The sequence below is a fragment of the Poecilia reticulata genome, linkage group LG12, assembly GCF_000633615.1.
Source record: "Poecilia reticulata strain Guanapo linkage group LG12, Guppy_female_1.0+MT, whole genome shotgun sequence".
NCBI classification, from domain to species: domain Eukaryota; kingdom Metazoa; phylum Chordata; class Actinopteri; order Cyprinodontiformes; family Poeciliidae; genus Poecilia; species Poecilia reticulata.
The window spans coordinates 17,959,383-17,976,528 of record NC_024342.1 but is presented as its reverse complement, the minus strand read 5'-3'; the positions used below and the strand labels follow the sequence as shown (position 1 = coordinate 17,976,528).

At 37.5% G+C, this 17,146-nt stretch overlaps 3 protein-coding genes across 3 annotated transcripts in view; all 3 read left to right on the top strand.

Annotated features, from left to right (window-relative positions):
* Positions 1-720: 720 nt before the first annotated feature.
* Positions 721-3,315, top strand: surf2 (surfeit 2). The gene is made up of 6 exons (XM_008424340.2): positions 721-876; positions 1,015-1,166; positions 1,277-1,380; positions 1,783-1,965; positions 2,557-2,693; positions 2,937-3,315. Exons 1-6 carry the CDS (start codon positions 802-804, stop codon positions 3,024-3,026), a joined length of 741 nt encoding a protein of 246 aa, XP_008422562.1. The 5' UTR covers positions 721-801; the 3' UTR covers positions 3,027-3,315.
* A 1,148-nt stretch (positions 3,316-4,463) lies between these two features.
* On the top strand, positions 4,464-11,502 carry surf4 (surfeit 4). The gene is made up of 6 exons (XM_008424339.2): positions 4,464-4,719; positions 7,263-7,449; positions 8,532-8,608; positions 8,689-8,732; positions 9,649-9,835; positions 10,797-11,502. Exons 1-6 carry the CDS (start codon positions 4,672-4,674, stop codon positions 11,061-11,063), a joined length of 810 nt encoding a protein of 269 aa, XP_008422561.1. The 5' UTR covers positions 4,464-4,671; the 3' UTR covers positions 11,064-11,502.
* A 3,479-nt stretch (positions 11,503-14,981) lies between these two features.
* Positions 14,982-17,146, top strand: part of ass1 (argininosuccinate synthase 1) — a 30,638-nt gene continuing 28,473 nt past the window's right edge. Inside the window, exons 1-3 of the mRNA XM_008424338.2 lie at positions 14,982-15,093; positions 15,809-15,934; positions 17,077-17,145. Of these exons, the coding sequence (XP_008422560.1) occupies positions 15,833-15,934; positions 17,077-17,145 (171 nt within the window). The 5' untranslated portion in view covers positions 14,982-15,093; positions 15,809-15,832. The remainder of the gene's footprint in view (positions 15,094-15,808; positions 15,935-17,076; position 17,146) is intronic.

Below are 17,146 nucleotides of genomic sequence, written 5' to 3'. Positions count from 1 at the left end.
ATGTTGTGTCTACCACTAGGTGGTGTACGAGAATAGCAGAGACGGGGGAAGAGAAGAAGAAGAGCAGAGATAAGATGGAGGAAAATACCCGATGTTACTGTACTGCTGAGCAAGTTCCGAATAAACGCTGTTAAGAGTTCTTTGCCTACTTCTGCTTTTACCTCGTCCTGGCTTCCAAACATAACAGTTAAGTTATCAGAAGTTAGATTATAATTAGATTAATAAAATGCACAAATCATTCATAAAAATACGATACAATCAAACAGTAAAATAAAATCTAGTTATTTCACAATTTTTAATTATATTAAGGTTACGATGCTGATGTGCAAACTGATAAGTGGAATAATTTGTTCTAAGTAAAAACAAAAATAAATAAATAAAAGTAATTTGCTCTCATTACCAGCCAAAACTTCTACAATATTCAAAATATCTGAGCATGGAAATAATTATAAAATAACATTGCTATTGATGGACCTCTGACATCTCATTGGTTTTGCTTCAAACTAGCAAAACCAATAAGTAGTATTGGCCAAATAAATTCATAATGCTAACATTATGACAATTACAAAGACATGTCGACTTTTTAAAAAACATTAATAAAAATCTAAAAGCATATTTATTTAAATATGTTCTCCTAAATTAAATAAACGGAGTGCAAGATTGTCCTTTCTGACCTAGGTCAGTAGAGGGCGCTGACACGGAGAAACACAAACTAACATCAAACCACGTGTCGTTAGCTTCCTGTTTGGGAGGTGGCTTCCTCACAACACGCTGGGATTTGTTTGACAGTGTTTTTCAGAGATGGATGAACTACCTGCGGATATCAGAACATTTCTAACTGATCACCCCTTTTTCCAGCTCACAGATGGCAAAAAGGTTTACAAGAAAACCGCTAAATATCACTTAAAACACACTTGTACTTGTACAACGTGACGTCGCAGCATGCTAACTTATCTGTTTAGTCAAATGCAGCCGTTTGATCGATTTGTAATGTTAGTTAACATTTGTTTGCAGATCAAATGCACCCTAAATGGACACGAGTTGCCCTGCAGCCTGGCGGAGCTGCACTCCTTTATCCAAGGAAAGAAATATAAGAAACTGAATGCAGAAGCAGAGTTCAACTACAGCCAGTATGAGCCACACATTGTATCAAGCACGAAGCAACCGTAAGATTTCCTCTTGTTTGTGTTACTTTACTATTTTGTGGCATTTACGCGATGCTTATTTGGCATAAACTGCACTTGGATCACATTTTCTGATCTGTCCTGCTTTCTAGCAATCGGCTCTTCTGCAAACTGACCCTGAAACATCTCAACCGGCAGCCAGATCATGTCCTAAGACACGTCAGTGGGAAACGTTTCAAAAAAGCCCTTTCTCAATGTCAGTGCATCACTTATTTACATGCATGGTGCTTTGTAAGAGTTGGTGGTTTAACAAGTGTCTGCACGTCATTGCATGCAAGACAAAAAGATAAATTTTGAATCATTCAGGAAGGAAGTTTAAGTTATCTGATGATGCTGAGGAGGATGTTTTCTTTGCTGAAATCTCTCATTCCTACTCTGCTCTTTTGAAAATATATTTTTGGCCCATTGGTGTGATTGAAAATCAAACCCTTATCAGGATATCTGTATGTGTTGCTTCCTTGTATCTCCTAAAAAAACAAAGAGTACTTGTGAGCAAATAATAAAAACTAAAATGTAGCAAGACGGACTGGACAGTTCGTATTCGAATGAGAAACTGAGCAATAGCATGGCAAATGACGAGTTTTTCTTGTGTTTGCAGATGAGGAGTGTACGCGGCAGGGAATTGAGTTTGTTCCAGCCAGACTGAAACAGAAGAAGCCCAAAAACACAGGAGGAGAAATGAGTCAGCCCTCAAAAAGACGACCTAACGGCATGTGGGAGCCTTCATCCAGTGAGGGAGAACACAGCGACTCAGAAGACAGCATGAGTGACCTCTACCCATGTCAGTACATGCTGTCTCCGTTGCATTTATTGGCACAAGATGGTCTTTCGTTGCAGCAGCATATCTGTTCCCTGAATATCAACACTTTAAGAATATTTATCTGTTGAAGGGAAAGTCTAATGCTGAGAAATAATTGATCAAAAAAGTAGTGGCATAATTATTGGCATCCCTGGATTCCTTTCTTTTTTGAGCTCTTGATCTTGGCCTGTTGCAGTTAATTTTGTTTCCTTTTAGTAAAGTTCATGAAATGTTTCATTTAAATGTCCTGGCAATTCCAGGGTGCCATTTTTGGAACTTCAACGCTCTTTGTTGTAGTTCTTTAAATAATATATTTTGGAAATTTCTTTTACTTCCCTTGATGTCGTCCTACTGGGCATAGTGGGAAAATAAGTCCATCTCTTCATCCAGCTCAGTGGGCAATGGATTAAAGCAATGTTCAAACCCCTGGGTAACAGAAGAAAATGAGAAAATGGATCAAGAATAATTTCTGCACCAAAATTCTGTTTAAATATATATTTGCAGTAGAAGTTGGTATTATATTGTGCTTAAGCTCAACAATGTGAATGCCAATTTGCCCTTGCGTTCCTACAGCTGCCATGTTCTCTTTAAAAACTCCCGAGGTAGAAAGCACAGCAGGTGGAGAAAATGAAGAAGAGGAGCATGACTTTCAAACAGAAGACGACGAGGAAATGGAAGTCGACACACAGGTGGCGCAGAAGCGCAAAAAGGTTTGAAAATGTATCTCTTGATATTTTGTATCAGTTAGTCAAGCTTAATTATTAAGGACCTTTTCGTAGATCCAGGTGTAGCACAAGGTCCGTCAGAGAAAGTGAAAACCAAAGGACAGACGCAAAATCACAAGAGAGATGCTTTAAGGACAATTATAGTAAACAAACTGTTAAAGTGCCAAATGTGGTTTAGTTGTTTATCTTACCAGAAATATTTTTTTCTTTCATTTGTACATGTTGTAGGTCCAAGGTGGTGGTTTCCAGAAGAAATTCAGAAACAACCGGTGGAAATCTAGAAACAAGAAACACAAAAAAGCCCAAAATGGAAAGTAACTTGTGAAAACACAAACATACAGTATTTTTTTTCATAGCTGGGTAACTGTCAGCAGACAACACTGACATCCAGTTAGAATATGTATTTAAACCAGCCTGACCTCTGTATATATCCATGATGCAAGTGACTGTTGGGAAATGCTTTATGTTTCTGAAGTCATGATGTCAGCAAAGCTGGTTTTTATGACATAAAATGATTTTTCTCTGGGTCAGTTGGAGTTCTTTGTGATTTCTAATCTTGATGCACTTGTAAATAAATACAGCATAGTTTAGACTGTGCCATGTTTTATTTGTTTTTGTATGTTTTGTCCTGTCGTTGCAGCTACCTAACTTCATGCAAGGTGCTTTGTGAATGTAACACATTCAAATTAAGCATTTTTATAGGCTTATTTCTGACTTTGCATTATGCAAACACAGTGGTTTCAAACTCTCATCCTCAGGACAAACTGGCCTCCGTGTTTCCCTAATGTCACACTCCTAATATAAATGAAGGGGTCACTAACACGGCACTGGTCAACTTGATTCCTAAGTTTAAATATATTGTCTTAATGAGGGATTGTAGGATAGGATACGAGATGCTAAGGCTACTACTAGTCTGTGGTGGTGAAGACAACTGACTTAAAAAACAAAGCTCTCAACAATATGTTCCTTACCCTCAGATGGAACTCTAATTTGTCAGTGTAATTTAATAATTCAAATTAAAAGTGAAATTCATATAAAGATGCATTACATGCAATATTTCATTTTCTTCTGTTTTGATGATTATACCTTGAAGTTGATGAAAACCATATAACCAGTAAAATAATTTTAATACAGAAATGTCAGTCTATTGAAAGGTATGTTGATAAGTATACTGCACAGTATATGCAGTTAATACATTTCTAGTTTACTGACCTTTTTTCTACTACACTTTTTCCTTCCACTTAACTTTTCGTCAGCACACTTGCATAAAGCAATCCATCAACTGACAGCTTCTTCCTTGAGGAATGTGTCTGTGATTAACTTGCACAACTACCAAGTCTTCCGTAGGATTTTATAATCTGTAGCAAAAGTTTCTGCATGATACATTATTTTAATAAAAAAAATCTGGAAGCCTATTTTGTCAAATGTTCTGCAATACTTTAGGTTTCCATCAGCTGTGAGCCATTATCAACAGAAATGTCCACTTGAATTGCACAAATTGGATCTTAATAATATTTCAACCTATTAAAATGTAGCTATTCTTTCTTTTTTAATCTTTATGTTTTTTGATGAATCAGTCTTGTATTGTTGCTGCTTCTGTATGTCCAGTTTTACTGTTTATAAGTAACATTTAATGTATCTATTTTTGATATTGTTATTCTGCATAAATACTTGTTTACTTCATCTACCTGTTCACATGAAAACAATGCCGGGTGGCTGTAAAGCCCCTGCCCGGTTCAGTATACGTGGCATACAGAGGTTGCAGTACTATGCAGGGGGGCTCTTCGTCAAATCGCGGCGCATTGTGGGGCGGAGGCGGCCTTTCTCTGCGTCCGTCCGAAGCTATCGGGAAATCTGCAACTAAATAACGGGGGGAGGAACGCAGTCTGGAGAAAGCGAACCCAGGGCACCCTACATTGTGTTGCTCCGCTTTCTTAAAACACAACTGTAATATTGGAGGAAAATGGGGCAGGAAGACCTAATGAACAAAGCCGAAGACGTGGCAGACCAGGTAACTTCATTACTAGCATGCTAGCTTGTATTAGCACGTTAGCTGCTAACTAGTTTTCATGTGAGTCAAGTGAGGCTTCAGAGCGTTTCCTTGAACATGTTTGCAGCTTTCGTTCTTCTTCCTTGAACACTTTGACAGCCATAAACATAATCTTGGATAAACCGACGATTTTTACTTGTGTTTTAATTGGAATGATGAGATTAGTTAGGAATGCCTGCTTCTGTCATGTGCCTCATTTGATAGCATTATGAAGACACGCTGACCAGATGAAAGTGGCATTTGTTGACTAAGTTAACAATTGCCTGGCTGTTTACTGCATTTTACCTGCTTTTTAGTTAGGTTTTTTAGTATTGCTGGGTTATTTCACTATGCCAGCATGTAGTTGTGAAACCACTTGGATTATCTCACCGGTGTTGGTCAACACCTTATTTCTGTCTTAATCTTTCTACGCACACACACACACACACACACACACACACACACACACACACAAATACCTAGTTGTGGTTCGTATTCTTTCATTAATAGACTATATGAACCATTTACTAAACTCGGCATTTTCATGTGGCCTTTCTTCATCAATCTGCTTCAACGCAAACAAGCTGTGAAACTTTTCTACAGACTACAGCTGATTTTAAATGGCGTTAGTTTGAGCTGTAATAACTCCTCAAATCATTACAGATAAGATCAGTTTAGTTCTTTTGTGCTGTGGCTCTTGCGTTCAGATGTACATAAGAGGAAGAATAACGTGCTCAGTTTCCTTTAGGTTGTAGTGTGGGTTCAAACAGGAAGGTTTGGGGAAAGTCTCTTGACATTTTGCAGCAGATGTAAGTTTACTAAACTCTGTTTGCAAGCTAGTCACCTGCATTTCCTCTGATGTAGTTGCCACTGATTGTGTACGTCCTTGTCAAAAGTGCTGTAGACGGCATAAATAACATGAAAAGGGACACAGAGTGTATGTATATAAAGTGAGATGTTTAAATAAATTTTAGGGGTACATTCCTTCGAGAATGGATACCAAACCAGGGTTTTCCTCAGACATAACACTTCAGAACTGTCTATTTCTAGGCTGTTGCAACAACCTTGGGCTTGTTCGGATTGGCTCCAGCTTCGCCCATTCATGTCTCTGACAGCAGCGCTAGTGGGAGTTGGTGGATGTTGATAGGCCGCTGAGGTCTGACTGTGCTGATGTGGACTGTTAGATGGGCGGATCAGGGGGCAGGTCACTGCAGCTCTGCTGAGTACTATCTGAATATTAGTGTGTTAACTAAATAACCTTTAGCCTAGAGTAGGGATTTTATTGCATAAATATTGATGAATACCACCAATAGAAGACACTACTGAGTGCCTTTTGGGAATAAATCTGTCAGCTTTGCTCCTGTCCCAGTCGATTTGTCGTCCATGGATGTCTGAGGTGACCATCTGTTCTGCTCAGTTACAGGAAAACGATTAGTTTTCAGACATTGGTTTGCTGCTTTTGTAATTTTGTTTTATATAAAAAATATTGTGTTTTTTTTTTTTATACGTGTAGCAGAACGAAAAACAGTCATTCTTGTTTGTCATTCAGAAAACCTTTGTACCCTTTAAGTCACTCTGATTGTTTTTATATTGATTATGATCTAATCTATAGATTAGATCAAGATATTTTAGTACACACAAAGACTACACAGTGAAAATTTACTACCCAGGTAGCTGTCTTTCTGTTTTCTTTTCAAACGAGTAGATCCAGATGTTGTCTCAAGTTTTGGGTGTTTTGTCTGTTTAATTTTAAGCTTCGGCAGGTGAGCTTTTCACAACTGCTTAAAAGTTTTGCCTCTCCGTGACCTACATTGCTGTTTCCACTTTATTTCAGTTGTCGGCATGCGCAGAATCAGCCACCGGTCCATAAAACTCTCATTCTTCTACAATCTACAAGCTTCGTGCAAATGATGTTTTGTACTCCGGCGTTGTTGTCCCACTTGTTATAAATAAAATTCAACAAAAAAGATTTAATTTTGGTTCACATTTGAGCACAATTACAAAATGAACTAGAAATAAACAGCCTGGATATTTAATTACATTGCATCACATGTAACAACTATGCTAATATTCATAATTTCTTAATGATGAGCTTTAAAAAAAATTATGCTGTTTTTGTTTTCCCAAAAGGTCTCTGTTGTTTATGTAATTTTCCAACTTGAACGCCGTTTGGTTTAAATATATGATATATATATAATGATATATAATCTGTTTAAACAGAAGCTTCTCTTAAAGTAACGGTTTAAGCATCAGTAAATTACAATATATTTTTCTCTAATCCACTGTGATGATAAAGTAATTGACAGATATAATCCCCAAATGTTTGTTTGACCCTATGTGTATAATATTGCAAAATATAGACGACTTTGATAAAATACCCCAAAATTTCACTTAAATCAAATATTTCTGTATCTGTTACTTCAGCACATCTGAATAGAATCAATGAGAAACTGTAAATATTTCGGGTTCTTACTCCCACACAGACCCAATCCCATTTTCATCCTTCCGATTTTTGTGCTCTCCAGTTTCTGCGGGTGACCAAACAGTACCTTCCCCACCTGGCACGTCTGTGTCTCATCAGCACGTTCCTGGAAGACGGGATCCGCATGTGGTTCCAGTGGAACGAGCAGAGAGACTACATCGAGGCCACCTGGAACTGTGGCTACTTCCTGGCTACGTGTTTTGTGCTGCTTAACCTCGTCGGACAGCTTGGTGAGTGTCAGGAGGCGCCGTGCGGCGGAGACGAAGCTGCTTTTTGTGGTTTCAAAGAATGTTATAAGCACTGAAGCACAAAAGGAGGTCAGTTTACATGGGAAAAGTAGGTGATGTCATAATGGGAGGTAAAGTTAGTAGATTGTATACAACTAAAGTAATGCACAGTTTTGTTTTAAAATGAGGTGGTGAATGTAGGTTGTGATGAACATTGAGGAAGTTTCTTCTGCTCTTTTATAATCAACAATAGGAATATAAGAAAAGCTGACATTTCCGTCATGAATGAATAACATTGTTAAGAAGGGCTTAAATGATTCTAATAAACAGTCATATAGTGAAGTGAATATGAACATTAATCAAGTTTATTTTGGTAGCACCTTTCAAAAACAGTCTAAATGCTTTACAAGATACAACTAAAAATAAACATTCAAAAAGTGGAAAAAATAAACTTCCGTGTAGCACACTGACATTAAAAGCAATAATACACAGTGAAAAGTAAATTAATAAGTAGAAACATAACAAAGTAAATACCGAAAATATTTAGTAACTCTTGTCCTCGTTTTAATGCCAGAAATGCTTTTTTTTAAATATATATATATATATATAATCTCATTCTACCTATAAATCTGTTTATTTCATATTTAACTCTTTTATATTAGTTTTTCTGTTGCTTTAAGTATTTTTATTAGTTAAAGTTTTACGTCCTCTTTCTTTAATGCTTTTTTTTTTATTACTCAGTCTAAGTTTTGACATGCGGAGCCTTTAAAACAGACTAATAAAACCAACAGGAGACAACGAGTCTCTGCTGCCTGATATTCTATCTACCAAATGAAGTTTGTTTAGCAGGTCGGATCACTCGTAACTATGTGGCTCTGTCTGTTCACTGAAACTGAATCAGTGTTGAACTCTGGAGAAAACCTGTTTTTATCAAAGTGGCTATTACAAGAAAGCCTGACCTTAATTATTTTTGCTGTGTTATTGCTGCAAAAAGAATATTTTTCACACAAAGGTTTGTTAAGACTAAAAGACATGTTATCACGGGAGTGGCTATAACTTTTCTTTTGTGGTCTTTGTCCCAACAGGTGGTTGTGTCCTCATTCTCAGTAGAAATTTTGTACAATATGCCTGCTTTGGATTATTTGGCATCATAGCATTACAGGTGAGAACACTTTGATTATAGATGCTTTAGTAAATCCCTAAAATATGATTGTGTCTAACTTTACTTCCATCTTTCACCAGACTGTTGCATACAGCATTTTATGGGACCTCAAGTTTTTGATGAGGTAGGTGTCGCGTAACGACTCAAATTTCAGATTGTCCATTATTTTGTTTCCTCTGTGTCAGGCTGGTATGTAGTCACTCGTTCTCAAGTTTCGATTAAAGTCCAAATAACAGTAAGACTTATGACCTTTGATATGCTAGGGTTGGATTGAAATCGGATCAATAATCAGACTGAGTTATCATCACGTTCAAGAAAACTTTTTCAGTCAACTAGTAGACTGAAATAGAAAAAATGTCTCTATTTTCAGACACAACCCTAAAGGTCTAGTCACCATATTTAGCACAATAAGGACTAGGTACAAGCTGGTCTTTTTAACTTACCAAAGTTAGTTTTAAAAAGTGTTAGGGTGACATTTCCCTCCAGATAAATCATACTTACTTGGATAATCCTGTAATAAATGTACAATTGGCAAGTTACCAATGGTTTGTCCACTAATTAACCAACCACTGCCAGCGTTTTAGTCTTGATGTGTTACTCTTTAGGGAGCAGAATGGCAAAAAGAGTTTAGCTTCTCTGCAACAAGCATTTAAAACATTCTGTCTATGATCCATTTCTCGTTTTAAAACTTAATTTCTGCAGTAACATGTAACCCATGTTGGGACTTGTTTATTTAGACAGTGATAAACTGAACGTGTGTGCAAAGACACCTTTAGGGCTGCGTCTGAGTCTTTCTGTTTGCACATGCTATAATTCATGTGTTGCCTGGATAAAGTCAAATTGCTAACCATCAGATGAGTCATGTAATATTTAAGCTGGTGGGCAGAAAATTGCCACCAGAGGAACAAACATGCAACATAAAGACTGCAATGAGATGATGGCTCAGTTGTTACTGTCGGTGTGGCCTTATTCAACACAGGTAATATATTTTTTTTCTGTTTGGTGCTCCAAACTAAAACTCCTCTCTCCCCTCCTGGTAGAAACCTGGCCTTGGGAGGCGGTCTGCTGCTGCTGCTGGCAGAGTCGCGCTCGGAGGGGAAGAGCATGTTCGCTGGCGTCCCCTCCATGGGCGAGAGTTCGCCGAAGCAGTACATGCAGCTCGGCGGCCGAGTGCTGCTGGTCCTCATGTTCATGACTCTGTTGCACTTTGACTCCAACTTCTTCTCTGTGAGTTCTGAGACCCAGCACCTATTTACGCAAGCAGACCTGCTGCTATTTAATCCTCTGTTGCACCATATTTAATTAGGCAGAGAAAACCCCAGACAACGATGTCAACAGTGTTTAGAAATCTCTTTTCAATCAGCTGCAGATTAACACAGATACAAAAATGGTTCTTCACTTTATAACTTGTATTATTATAGATTTATTTTCAAAAGGGTTTGCTAAGAATATTAAGATTGCCTAAATCTAATTGTAGATCACTTTGAAGTTTTGCTTCCAGGTGTAAAATTAGTCAACACTTACTAGGTGGTGCAATGATTTGAGCAGCATTACACGTCTGCTAGCATGCGTAGAATGTGAACCAAAGCTAAACTTCCTCTTTGGGGTTCTGACAATTCAAAATGTCCATCATGGAAAAGGGCTGGATGAGGAAAGCAGTGTCGGTCATTCATTTAGTTGTCAGACTAATCTCAACAAGGTGAAAGCCAAACAAGGACAACATTATCTTCAACCCTCTGAATTATAAATGTCAGCTTGTAAATTGTTTGAGTTTAAAGACATTTAATGGGTCAATTCTCTGAAGCTTGGAGGTCTGCCTCCAGTATCACTTATATGAAAGTGGCATTTATTTATGACTAAATTAGTCTTCAGCTAAAATGCCTTGAATCTTGACAAACTTTCCTTTTGTAAAAATTATGATGAAGGCTGTGTACTTGGAATATTTAGAATGTTTTTTTTTTTAAATAAGTCTACAAAAGTAAACCAGATTACAGGAGTTGGTCTTCTGTGTAACTCATTTAAAACTTAGTGATGGATACACATACAATGAAAATTAGTAGCATTATTATTTGCATTTGGAAATGTAGAAAAAAATAGACACTTTACTAAATAGACACTCCACCAAATATCGCCTGGTTGCGATACGATCAGCTGTTCCCCAGCTTAACTCCTTCCTGTTTTGCCGCAGATCTTGCAGAACATGGTGGGGACGGCTTTAATCATCCTGGTGGCCATCGGCTTCAAAACCAAGCTGGCGGCCCTGACCCTCGTCGTGTGGCTCTTTGCCATCAACGTGTACTTCAACGCTTTCTGGACCATCCCCGCCTACAAGCCCATGCACGACTTCCTCAAGTATGACTTCTTCCAGACCACCTCGGTCATCGGTGGCCTGCTGCTGGTGGTGGCGCTCGGCCCCGGTGGCGTATCCATGGACGAGAAGAAGAAAGAGTGGTAGGGAGAGCGAGAAAATCATGCAGCACATCTGACGGCCCCCCGCCACCATGGGACACAGAGACCTTCCCTCTGGATGTTCTGCCTGCGGGGATACACAGCTTGTTGTGGGGGGAAAACACCTCAACTATCAATGGACAGTTTATTTCTTTTTTTTTTTTTGTCCCAACTGCTAATATTTTTTTGGTTAATAATAATAATAAAAAAAAAGACTTTATTTTCAAAACTTCAGCCTTCAATGTGTGTAAGAATAAATATGCCCGTTTATTTTAAAATGCAGCAAAAAAAAAAAAAAAAACGACCAACAAAAAAGACGGTTAAATAAATGTTTGTTCTACGTTTAGAGAAATAAAAACAATTCATTGTATTTTGCAGGTGTTATGTCATAAATGATCATAAATCAATATTGATACTTTTCTGAATAAACGGGCAGATTAGACGTGGTCCAGCAATTTGGCTCCTTCATTGATGCCAATTTTTGTTTCTGTTTATATTTAAGTACGGCTATTAGGGGTATAAGAGACTCCAACACATCTCTCACACAAGACTCTCCATTTTCCATCTCCCCCTTTTGTTGTTTTTTCTTCCAATTTCCAGCACTATAGTGGTTTTTACATTTGTACACATTCAGTCTCATCTGACTGCCAGCTGTTTGTGTGGAGACGGTAAAGTGTGCATTATATGCTAAGTGGTGGATTGCAGACATCATTTGTTGGAAAACCTCACAGTTGTCAACGCCAAGACTTAGGGGTCACTTTGCACCATTTGTCTTTGACAAAATGCCTAACTAGTGAACTGTGTATGACTACAAAGTTAATTATAATGGCGGAGAGGGCGGCTCGGCGTTTGTGAAGCATCATATTCTGAGATGTAGAGCAGAGAGGAAGATTGAGCTCAGTCACTAGACACAGACTGTCTTTGCTCAGTGTTTCTTACCCTGTGAGAAAATTTTTAAAAAGTATTCAATGTATTGATTTTCAGAAGTTTATATTGTATTTTTTGATTTTTTTTTGTTTTTGTTTTTTTTTTTTTTTTTTTTGATTTTGGAAGCTCATGGCGAAAAAAAATAAATATTCGAAATGCAAAGACCCGGTCAAAGTCACTAACGTGTTTTTCCTCTGAAGTGAGTTTTAACTTGTACACAGATACATCAAACAAGGTGATTTTATTTCAAGTCAAAATTTCAGCTTTTCTGAGAGGTGTAATAAAATTGACATTGTCGGACAAATACTGACCTCTACCGGACCAACTTGGTAAATGTTAGCAAACTCACAAATAGATTATGTTGATTAATTTGACATTTTTAGAAGAATCTGATAAATTCAGGTTTAAAACTGACAGGTTTCGGATTACAGCCAGGGGTTGTGCATATTTTAATTAGAAATTAAATCTGAATGCCAGGAATGATGGTAGAAAATACTTCCAACAGCATAAATTATGTCTGTTTATAAAAATGAATCCAGCTTGGGAGGTTTTATTTCTGTATTCTCAATAAATAACTCCTAGAGATTGTCATTAGAAAATATTAACCATCAGTTGAGATAAATTCAAGTTAACATTTATTTTAGACTCTTCTGCATAACACAAGTTGATTGTGGCCATAATAGAAAAAGTACTGCATGCTTCTTTTATCTCCTCTTGAACTTTTAAGAGTGTTTTGACCTCACAACAAAACAATTTTACTCATGAGAGAACTGATTTATTTACGTATGCCATCTGATGCAATTCACTTGAATTGCATCTTCATCACTAAATTATTTTACTTAAAATGTTATGTGGTCAATTCTAAAGTCATGTCTTTAGCAGCTACTTTTGCCTTTAGATTTTCTTTGCGCAGCAGCATGCAGACAGAAAATCTTTGCTTGTAAATCTATCTTTGCTTGTAATGTGACTTTACAATCCACATTCTCTGTCTTCTGGATCAAAAAAATCACAGAAGGGCACCTGCAAAGTCAAATTTATATATTTAGGAAACACAGCAACCTATAATAGCTATATATATGATTCAATTATGATGAATATGGGATGCATATAAAAGTTGAAGCTTACATAGATGTGTTGGACTGAAGTTCAAGACCCCTAAATTACGCCTCTTGTGCATCCCTAATGGAAGGTGAACCCCTGTCCTCAAGTCTTCTGCATCATTAGTAGCTTTGTGCTGTGATTTCCCTGTGATTAGCTCCATCAATCTATCAACTCTGAACAGTCTGTTCCTAAAAGAAAACCATCCCCACAGCATAATGCTTCCCGTCATATCCCTGTGAGGATGGTGTGTCATGTTAGGTTTTCCTACCCAGATCATTTTGAACTTATGTTTTGTTTTTTTTTACTTTCTTGTCAGTCTTCAGTAAAGAACAGATTTTTGCAGTGCATAACTAATCCTGGTGACAATTGAGGTGTTTTGGAGGTGAGAGAAGCAGCACAGGTATGAAGGAAGAAGGAAGGAGAAATAGAAAAGAAAACAGTCAGCCCGGCCACACCTTGACAAGGACTAGAGCATTTTGGTGACATTTTTGTGTGGTTGCTGAAAGTGTTTGTGACAATGTAGAAAACTTGTTTTCAGGCCTAACAACGGCTACGGGAATTTAAAATATTTATTTTTGAGGATGATAATAAGATCTGGATAGTAAAATATTTAAAGGCTTTTAAAAATGATTTAATAAGGACAAAAAATAAAATCAGCTTCTTCAGCTGATGGATGAGACTCGAGATAAACAATGAATTTAAACTGTTTACCTGGAGTAATTTTTGGTACCAGACAAAAAAAAAGAAAAGGTGAATGAGGGATAAACAAGAAATGAATGATTTGTAAGCAAGTACCATTGGTTAATTGTTAGTAAATAACAATTAGCCAATTAAATTGGTATCTGCTTCTGAAACTCCAGTCTGCACAATTTTAAAGTCGCTTTAAAACAGCAGCTTTAAAGCGGCTGTCTCGCCCTTTATCCTGACTTCTGCAGACATTTGTTCTAAATATGAGAAAATATTTAGAACACACATTCCTCACAGATTCGAGAAATGTGTGTTGCTTCACAAAATACCATGCACAAACATGTCTGGGTCTATGGACATGTCCAGCACATGGAGCTTTGCATCATCTGTGTTGAATACAGGGTTACCTGGTCTTGTGTCCAATCTATGATGTGTAGTTGTGGTAATTTGGACTGACCATAAAAGGATTCCTACTTGTACCTTAAAGCATAAAAGACTACCTTAAGGAGATTCGTTTGTCTAGATCAGGATTTTTGAAGCGTTGAAATGTTTTTAATGAGTTCAGGTCGTATTTTTATTTTATTATTCATATTACTTTCTTTCAACAACCTTGTCATTGATTAGCTCACCTAATCTAGTCAGCCGGTCATGTTGTTTGCATGACTGACTTGGCTTTTTGTCTGGTAAAGGGTTGTTATCAGTGGCTTCAAATCTGCTGAACAGACCTCTTTTTTCTCAAAAGATGCTATTCAGCTGTAGCGTTGTGAATGCATGTTTTTTGTATACAGTTCTTGTTTACAATTCTTGCCATAATCCACAAGTATTTTACCAACCCTGCTGCAATAGCTATAAATAAACTGAGACATACAACTTTGTGGGTCCTTCATTGTGAAGAAGAAAGGATGCATTGTCCACCTGTGCAAGTTCTTTTGTCTTTAAAAGGTCATTTTTGCATTTCTTTTCTTGCACCATTACATTCAGTTCCTTTTCAATCGAGATAACATTGGGCTCATTGACATCACAACAGAAGGACAAAGACATCAAAATGCTTGGATACAAATTGGAAGGGAAAAAAAAATCTCCATTTAAACTGCAATGATGGACTTATGCTTGTCGTCGGACCGGTGCGACAGTTGAAGTGTTTACAGTTGGGGAAAGGAAACAGGCAATCCAATCAAAACGCTTTGAAGGTGGAGTCAGATGTCTGAGCCCGCCCAATATCCGACACCTCTTTACTCCCCATTCCGCTGCTGCTCCTGACAGCTTCCTCCAGCGACCGATTCGGTCCGATTATATACCTTCATTCTTTACTGACATCTGCCGTAAGTACACTTAAATTCATCGTCTGTGTTTGTTTTGCATGCAAATGTAGCTCTTGTAAGCCTGGCAGCCCAACATGGCTGTCCGTAATGAACGGCGTGTGTCATAATAAATGTGCTTCAGAAAGACGGTCTGATCGAACCAGGAGGAAATCAAAGCAAATTGAAATGGAACATTTTGACATAAGCTATTTCTTTAGGTGCAGAAAACGCATCTGTGATCCTTTGAGCAATACCAATAGCTGATGTATGTTTCTTTCCTCTTTCTATTGTCAACATAAATGTTTAATCCCTTGAGATTGATCATACATACGGTGCCTCAAAGTTGAAGCATTGTCTAGTTTCACGTGAGGATTTTTTTTTTTATTATTCTTTTAACCATACCACGCTTTTTGCCTTTGTACGAAATCACCGGTGACAATTTCATCATCACTCCAGTCCTCAAAGGCCAGTATCCTGAAACGTAATCCTGAAACTTACAGATGTGTCCCTGCATACTTGAACTAAATGGCTCAACTAGCACGCAGTCATGCGCTACAAAGGTTCTGCAAACGAGCTCATATTGGAGTCAGCGGTGCTGAATCAACTTGTTGCTTGTCCACAGTTCAGACTAAACTGCTACATGATGACACTGACAGAATGGCACATGTTGTTTATTAACATTTTGTTAGACAGATGTAACATTTCTTCTGGCTCCCTCCCCACTGTTGTTTTGCAGCTTTTGACCCTGACATCCCTCATCATGCCTAAAGGCACTGTGGTTCTGGCCTACAGCGGTGGACTGGACACGTCCTGTATTCTGGTGTGGCTCAAGGAGCAGGGCTATGACGTCATCACATATTTGGTAAGGCTTTACGACAGGTGTTACTACAGCAAGTGGCTCCATCTGTCACCCAGCTGCTTTTGTATGTCAAGTGCCTCTCAGGTTTTACGGTCTGCTGCTAATGCATTTTGTCAAGGCACGTAGAGGTTGACTGTAGGCACGTCTCCAAAAAGACAACAGCACTGATTATCTCTGATCATTGGATTTGTCTGTTATGCTAGGCTGTATCTGGATGGCTTTACTGTTTGCCCCCCGGGGTAACTAAGAACTGCTATGCAGGCAGATTTTCTTGCTGAACTTCGCTCATTTGTTCTGTGGTTCTCTAAATGGGGGTGGGAGGTGATCAGCACGACACGAGGTGCAGGATTAAAATGGACGTGTGTGCAATGCAGTGGTGCAAAAAGACTTACAAAGATATCATCTATTAGTGGAGAGAAATGTATTGAATCAAGTGCATGTTGAATAATAATAATAATAATAATAATAATAATAATAATAATAATAATAATAATAATAATAATAATTGGTTATTATTATTATTATTATTCATTCAGCAGTTATTTTTTTAAGTTAGTATTTTGCTAACATTGCAAATCGTGTCCACTAGTGGCTCTTCCTGCTTGGTTGGGTGTGATTCATTTTTACAAAATGGAGATCACTGGCTGAATTTACCCTGTTTTATTATTATGAGAGAAGTTATTCATATGTGCAACAGCAAGCACAAATTAGGTTTTATCAGTCATTTGTAATGTAAATATGTTTTCTGTTTTTTATTTGTGCTTTCAGTCATGTTCATAATAACTCGTGTAATGAAAATATATAGTTTGAAATGGTTCCACTATTTTAGTTATGTTTTATTTTTATTTATTTATTTATTTATTTTCTGGGGTCTTTTTGCTCAGAGGAAGACACACTCTTAATTTATGTTTATTTCTGCCTTCATCTGTCAAGAGGTTGTTTTATCTCCTCTGAAGATCTGCTTTGACTTACAAGAAGAATGAATGAACACAATTAACTTATGCATGAACACGAGGGCTTGTGTGTTTATACATTTAGTGCACATATCAGTGTGTTTATTGTGCCTCTTTATTATTAATTTATTTTAAAAGTTTAATAATTTGTTTTAAAAAGGCGTTATATTAAATTCAGCTGTCTCATTCCAGGCTAATATCGGACAAGATGAAGATTTTGAAGCTGCGCGGAAGAAAGCAGAAAGCCTCGGCGCAAAGAAGG

Bases quoted from the DNA above. Each gene is read 5' to 3' on its own strand.
- surf2 (XM_008424340.2), top strand. From the start codon at position 802: ATGGATGAACTACCTGCGGATATCAGAACATTTCTAACTGATCACCCC. The intron at 877-1,014 runs GTTTACAAGAAA...ATTTGTTTGCAG, and splicing joins AGCTCACAGATGGCAAAAAG to ATCAAATGCACCCTAAATGG. The intron at 1,167-1,276 runs GTAAGATTTCCT...CCTGCTTTCTAG, and splicing joins GTATCAAGCACGAAGCAACC to CAATCGGCTCTTCTGCAAAC.
- surf4 (XM_008424339.2), top strand. From the start codon at position 4,672: ATGGGGCAGGAAGACCTAATGAACAAAGCCGAAGACGTGGCAGACCAG. The intron at 7,450-8,531 runs GTGAGTGTCAGG...TTGTCCCAACAG, and splicing joins TAACCTCGTCGGACAGCTTG to GTGGTTGTGTCCTCATTCTC. The intron at 8,733-9,648 runs GTAGGTGTCGCG...CCCTCCTGGTAG, and splicing joins GACCTCAAGTTTTTGATGAG to AAACCTGGCCTTGGGAGGCG.